At 42.1% G+C, this 6,413-nt stretch overlaps 1 protein-coding gene across 1 annotated transcript in view; it reads left to right on the top strand.

Annotated features, from left to right (window-relative positions):
• The first annotated feature begins 3,108 nt into the window (after positions 1–3,108).
• LOC115131826 (small ribosomal subunit protein mS40-like) overlaps positions 3,109–6,413 on the top strand; it is a 12,268-nt gene continuing 8,963 nt past the window's right edge. Inside the window, exons 1-2 of the mRNA XM_065021042.1 lie at positions 3,109–3,116; positions 6,200–6,252. Coding sequence (XP_064877114.1) covers positions 3,109–3,116; positions 6,200–6,252 — 61 coding nt within the window. The remainder of the gene's footprint in view (positions 3,117–6,199; positions 6,253–6,413) is intronic.

Raw genomic sequence — 6,413 nt, 5'->3', positions numbered from 1 at the left:
TATTCAGACCCTTTGCTATGCGACTTGAAATTGAGCACAGGTGCATCCTGTTTCCATTGATCATCCTTGAGATGTTTCAACAACTTGATTGGAGTTCACCTGTGATCATTTCAATTGATTGGATATGATTTGGAAAGGCACCCACCTGTCTATGAGGTCCCACAGTTGACAGAGCAAAAACCAAGCCAGGAGGCCGGGCCGGCCAAACTGAGCAATCGGAGGAGAAGGGCCTTGGTCAGGGAGGTGACTAAGAGACCGATGGTCACTCTGACAGAGTTCCTCTGTGGAGATAGAACTTTCCAGAAGGACAACCATCTCTGCAGCACTCCACCAATCAGGGATTAATAGTAGAGTGGACAGACAGGAGCCACTCCTCAGTAAAATGCACATGACTGCCCGCTTGGAGTTTGCCAAAAGGCACCTAATGACTCTCAGACCATGAAAAACAAGATTATCTGGTCTGATGAAACCAAGATTGAACTCTTTGGCCTGAATGCCAAGCATCACGTCTGGAGGAAACCTGGCACCATCCCTACGGTGAAGCATGGTGGTGGCAGCATCATGTTGTGGGTATGTTTTTCGGCAGCAGGGACAAGGAGACTATTCAGGATCGAGGCAAAGATGAACGGCGCAAAGTACAGAGAGATCCTTAATGAAAACCTGCTCCAGAGCGCTCAGGACCTCAGACTGGGGTGAAGTTTCACCTTCCAACAGGACTACGATCCTAACCACACAGCCAAGACAACGCAGGAGTGGCTTCTGGACAAGTCTCTGAATGTCCTTGAGTGGCCCAGCCAGAGCCCGGACTTAAACCTGATCGAACATCTCTGGAGAGACCTGAAAATAGCTGTGCAGCGACGCTCCCATCCATCCTGACAGAGCTTGAGAGGATCTGCAGAGAAGAATGGGAAAGACTCCCCAAATACAGGTGTGCCAATCTTGTAGCACCGTACCCAAGAAGACTCTAGGCTGTAATCGCAGTCAAAGGTGCTTGAACAAAGTACAGAGTAAACGGTCTGAATAGTTATGTAAATGTAATATTTTTTTAAATAATTTTTTTAGTCCTTTTTAGAATAAGGCTGTAAACGAACAAAATTTGGAAAATGTCAAGGGGTCTGAATGCTTTCCGAAGGCAATGTTTGTGTTCAATTTATGTAATGTGAAAACAATTCTATGAATGACTCTGAATCAACCGTGATGATTTCAGCAGGTGTTATCTACATTTTGCGAATCCCCGGGCTGACAAGGTGAAAATCTGTCGTTCTGCCCCTGAACAAGTCAGTTAACCCACTGTTCCTAGGCAGTCATTGAAAATAAGAATTTGTTCTTTACTGACTTGCCTAGTTAAATAAAGGTTAAAAAATATATATAAAAGAAAAATGCTTGCTGGTTTCATCGAAATAAGTTGTCTTTGATTAAATGAATTTACACAGTTGACACAGCCAAGAATCTGAGAGGCTGCCAATAGGTGTTTGTGATAAACCTTTCTGCATAAAGTAACATCTGGTTCAAGACCAACACTTTTTGTGAGGTTTGAGGTAACCAAAGTGGCACATTTATATTGTTATTCTACATTTTTATCCAGGAGAGTCAGAAACAGAAACTCAATCAGGCAATTGCCGTTGCTAGAGACCAGGTTAAGTTCAGCCTCTGTGACTAAGGAGCAGAATGCTGGAGCAGTACAAACATATCTATCCTACCCTGCCTTTCTAAAGTCTTCGAAAGCCAAGTTAACAGATCCCCGACCATTTCCAATCCCACCGTACCTTCTCCGCTATGCAATCTGGTTTCCGAGCTGGTCATGGGTGCACCTCAGCCACACTCAAGGTCCTAAACGATATCATAACCGCCATCGATAAAAGACAATACTGTGCAGCCGTCTTCATTGACCTGGCCAAGGCTTTCGACTCACCGCAATGACCGCATTCTTATCGGCAGACTCAACAGCCTTGGTTTCTCAAATGACTGCCTCGCCTGGTTCACCAACTACTTCACAGATACGAGTTCAGTGTGTCAAATCGGAGGGCCTGTTGTCCGGACCTCTTGTAGTCTCTATGGGGGTGCCACAGGGTTCAATTCTCGGGCCGACTATTTTCTCTGTATATATATCAATGATGTTGCTCTTGCTTCTGGTGATTCTCTGATCCACCTCTACGCAGACAACACCATTCTGTATACATCTGGTCCTTCTTTGGACACTGTGTTAACAAACCTCCAAACAAGCTTCAATGCCATACAACACTCCTTCCGTGGCCTCCAACTGCTCTTAAATGCAAGTAAAACTAAATGCATGCTCTTCAACCGATCGCTGTGGACTTCTCAGGGGGGGACTATTCCAACTCCCATGACGCAGTTGGCTCAACCCCTCCATGACCCCTTAGTATAGGTGGTACAATACCATGCAGCCAGACGAGACTGAAGTGGCTAAAGTCTAGAAGACCCACAAGACCTATTTGACATAGACTAGGGCATATCAGAGGAATCATGGTGAAATTATTTTTTTATTTAGGCTTTCTGGAAGTAGTAGAGTCCTATGCATAAAAGCACTGCCATTTCCTGGTTGCTAAAATTCTAATAGTTTGTCTAATTTCAGTTTGTGATTAAACAACTGCTGTGAAATATATTTTCCTTAACCAAAAATATTGTATTTTCAGCTGGTGTACAAAAATGAAAGTAAAAGATACAAAAATGAATCTTAAGCACAGAAATATCGCACATAGAACATAACTACCACTTCTTGGACTTGCTTTGAATGAGACAACAGATCTATACCACTTCTATGTGAATTTGATCAGGTAGCCCAAAATCACATATTGCAGATTTAAAACAAGAATATTGTGTTTTATTTGTTTTCATGGCAACATAGTTTTTTAAAATTGCTTTTGGGAGTGTGGGAGGATAGCAGTTGCAATTTTGATAAAGCATCACCGATTCATTCCAGCGTCTTCTCACAGGCTACAACTTAAAATCAAATTAATTTTCCTCACATGCTTCGCAGACAATAGGTAGACTAACAGTGACATGCTTACTTACGGGCCCCTTCCCAACAATGCAGAAAAATAACAAGGAATAACTGTAACAATAACGGGGTACCAGTACCGAGTCAATATGCAGAGGTACAAGGTAATTGAAGAACAAGAACATAAGAACAAATGTTTATTTACAGTGACAGCTTACCCCGGAAAACCCCTAACCACGCTGGACCAATTGTGCGTTGCTCTATGGGACTCCCAATCACAGCTAGTTGTAATACAGCTTGGAATCGAACCAGGGTCTGTAGTGACACCTCTAGCACTGGGATGCAGTGCCTTAGACCGCTGTGCCACTCAAAGATATGTGTGTATTTAAATATATTGGTAGAGGTAAAGTGACTAAGCAACAGGATGACTGATAAGTGAATTATCAGCTCATGTACAGAACATGCTACTTACCATATGGATCATTGATGAGATACATCTGTCTAATCTGCTCAGTTGTATTCAGAGACAAGTTGTACAATAAAGACATTGTAATAAATAAATAAAGACATTGCAAAATCCATTTATTTAATTTCCTTTTTGTTTTAAGTAAATTCTATGATCATACAGGTGTCATGTTTATTCCCAGGTAATAAGAGCTTGGTTTCTACATGTGTGGATCCACTGGTAATGTATTGCCATTTCCTCTATAATAGAAATACTTCAGCATGTTGCTATTTCTGTCCCATTGTCACCTGGGTGAGACATGCCCACTTGTCCAGTCAAATTCTGAATTCCAAATCACACCCTATCTTTTCAGATATACAGTTGTGTGGAGGGGGCCAAGGTGGCAAATTGGACTCAAGAAAATGTATGCATCTCATAGGCCGATACTGCAGTACACCAGGGGTGTATTCTCAATACTCTTAACGTGGCTTCCTCGCCACACCTTTCTTCAAATAAACTGATTTGGGAGAGACTTAAGCCATGATGCTTATTCAAATAAGTGGTGAACGATCAGGTGCGACAAGGAAACAAAGCCACTTTAGATTATCGAGATGCACTGAGCTAATGACATAGCCAGGCTTCAGTGGTAGGTTATTTTGCATTACATTTCTCTTTCCTCCTGGGTCTGTTCAAAATGGTACCCTATTCCCTACATAGTGCAGTACATTTGACCAGGGCCCATAGTGCTCTGGTGAGAAATGGTGCAGTACAGGGAATAGAGTGCCAATAGAGCCCCGGTTCTGCAGTAGGTAGGTCACTCTTTGACCTTGTGGACCAGGGTCTCCCCCAGTGTTCCCATAACCTGTTTGTAGTCCCCAAAGTCCCCGTCTATCTGGCTTACACCACTCCAGCAGACGTTTGGCATTGCGCATGGTGATCTTAGGCTTGTGTGCGGCTGTTTGGCCATGGAAACCCATTTCATTAAGCTCCCAACAAACATTCGTGCTGACGTTGCTTTCAGAGGCAGTTTGGAACTCTGTAGTGTGTTGCAACAGAGGACAGACAATATCTTCACGCTACAGCACTTGCCGGTCCCGTTCTGTGAGCTTGTGTGGCTTACCACTTCGAGGCTCAGCAGTTGTTGCTCCCAGACGTTTCCACTCCACAATAACAGCACTCACAGTTGACCTGGGCAGCTCTAGCTGAGCAGAAATTTGACTTACTGACTTGTTGGAAAGGTGGCATCCTATGACGGTACCACGTTGAAAGTCACTGAGTTCTTCAGTACAGGCCATTCTACTGACAATGTTTGGGCGGGGTTGTGACAGCTAAAATAAAACTATTCCGACGAACAAACTGGAGGCAAAACTAGTAATGAAATGTCAATGAATTGAAGAAAACGTTTTTTATTAGGTATTCAAATTCCTCGACGGCCACTCTTTCAGACAAAATACCTGAAAAAAAGAGCAGACAGAGTGAAAAACACATTTAAGATATTAACTTATTTTCTTCGTGTGTTCATACACGCCTGCATCTTAATATAGCTTTCTGATTATGGTTAAATTAAATAATTGCGCAGTCGTTTTTGTTCAAAAACTAGCAGTATTTCTTTCGACGTTACTCACCTCAGAACAAATCCAGAAATGAGCTGGAAGGGGAGGGCCTTGGTATTTATACCCTGTGAAGTTTGACGTCATACGCGTCTTCCAGCATGCATTTTCTGGGTTTTTCATGGTAACAACATTGAGTTTTTGGTGACGCGCTGTTGTAGAACACGTTCATTAATTAAAGAGTGTTCTATCTGTGCCTTCATTGTTCATCAGGACAGAAAGATTATGCTGCACGTTTTGTACATTCTCTTTTCAATTTACCTCACATCCCAAGTCTATTGTTGCTTATCTAAACAAAGTTGAATGAGTACCAGTTCTAACTCACAAAATATAGTGCTTGCATTGAGTTATAATATCACATTTGGGAATAATTATGATTATAATATTTCTACAAAATGGCTGCGATGCAAATCGGGTAGCCTGCCACACCAGCGGATACAATCAAAACCTTGCGTTTAATTTAAAATAATACAATTCATAAATAAGAAAAATTCATAAAATAAATAAATTGAAGTCCAAAAGGAGAGTCTTTGGCCATGCACAACAATAAATAATGTGCTACTTGTTCTTTCACCTGTAACCTTTCAACCCTCTGTTGTGAAAGGCAAAATGGCAGCGTCCATACCAGGCATTTGAAGGATTTTATGCCGTGTCTATCCTTTACTTTTACTTACTTTTCGGCAGAATAAGGTATTTGACAATTATTTTCTATAGTGTGTCAGTTAAGTGAAAGTTAGGACTTCCGCTGCACACATACGTTACACAGATTATCAGATCACGAAACAGTGACTGAGCTAACGTTACCGTCGGTTAATGAACACAGTGAAGTTACAGCTTTAGCTAGCAACATAGTGAACTACATACCAGTACCTGACTTTGTGTACTGCGTATGCATATTGCATCTTCACTGTACATCATCCAATGCAACCCCCGTAATATGTTTCACATAGAACCATAGTCTATGCAAATGTATCAGCGTCATTGCCTTGTGTACTGTACAGTACACTGTATTTGCACTTGATGACTTGACTGACAGTCACTCTATTTGTTGACAGTAACCTCTTTAGCTTCCAAAGAGGTTACCTGTCAGGCATTGGACCCAGGCTGTGTTTCCAAGTGTGAAGTCCAGCATCTCTCTGTGCACTGCAGCCTAACCTGAAATCTCCAGTGATGCTGCTGTGGCAGTGGATACTTTAACTGTTACAAGGACAGACCATGGGGCTACCTGGAGAGCGAAGGTATGGAGATTAGAGATTGTATGTATTTTCTATGTACTCTGCTGTTTAAGGGATGGTTCCTCGGACCCAGACTAAGCCTACTCCCTGTTCCTGCACTAGAAAGCATGCTCAGTGGAGTGTAATTAATTACTGTTAATCCATCCATATGTGATCATTGACTT

This window comes from Oncorhynchus nerka, linkage group LG7, assembly GCF_034236695.1.
Source record: "Oncorhynchus nerka isolate Pitt River linkage group LG7, Oner_Uvic_2.0, whole genome shotgun sequence".
In the NCBI taxonomy this organism is placed as follows: domain Eukaryota; kingdom Metazoa; phylum Chordata; class Actinopteri; order Salmoniformes; family Salmonidae; genus Oncorhynchus; species Oncorhynchus nerka.
This window is presented reverse-complemented; position numbering and strand designations above follow the sequence as displayed.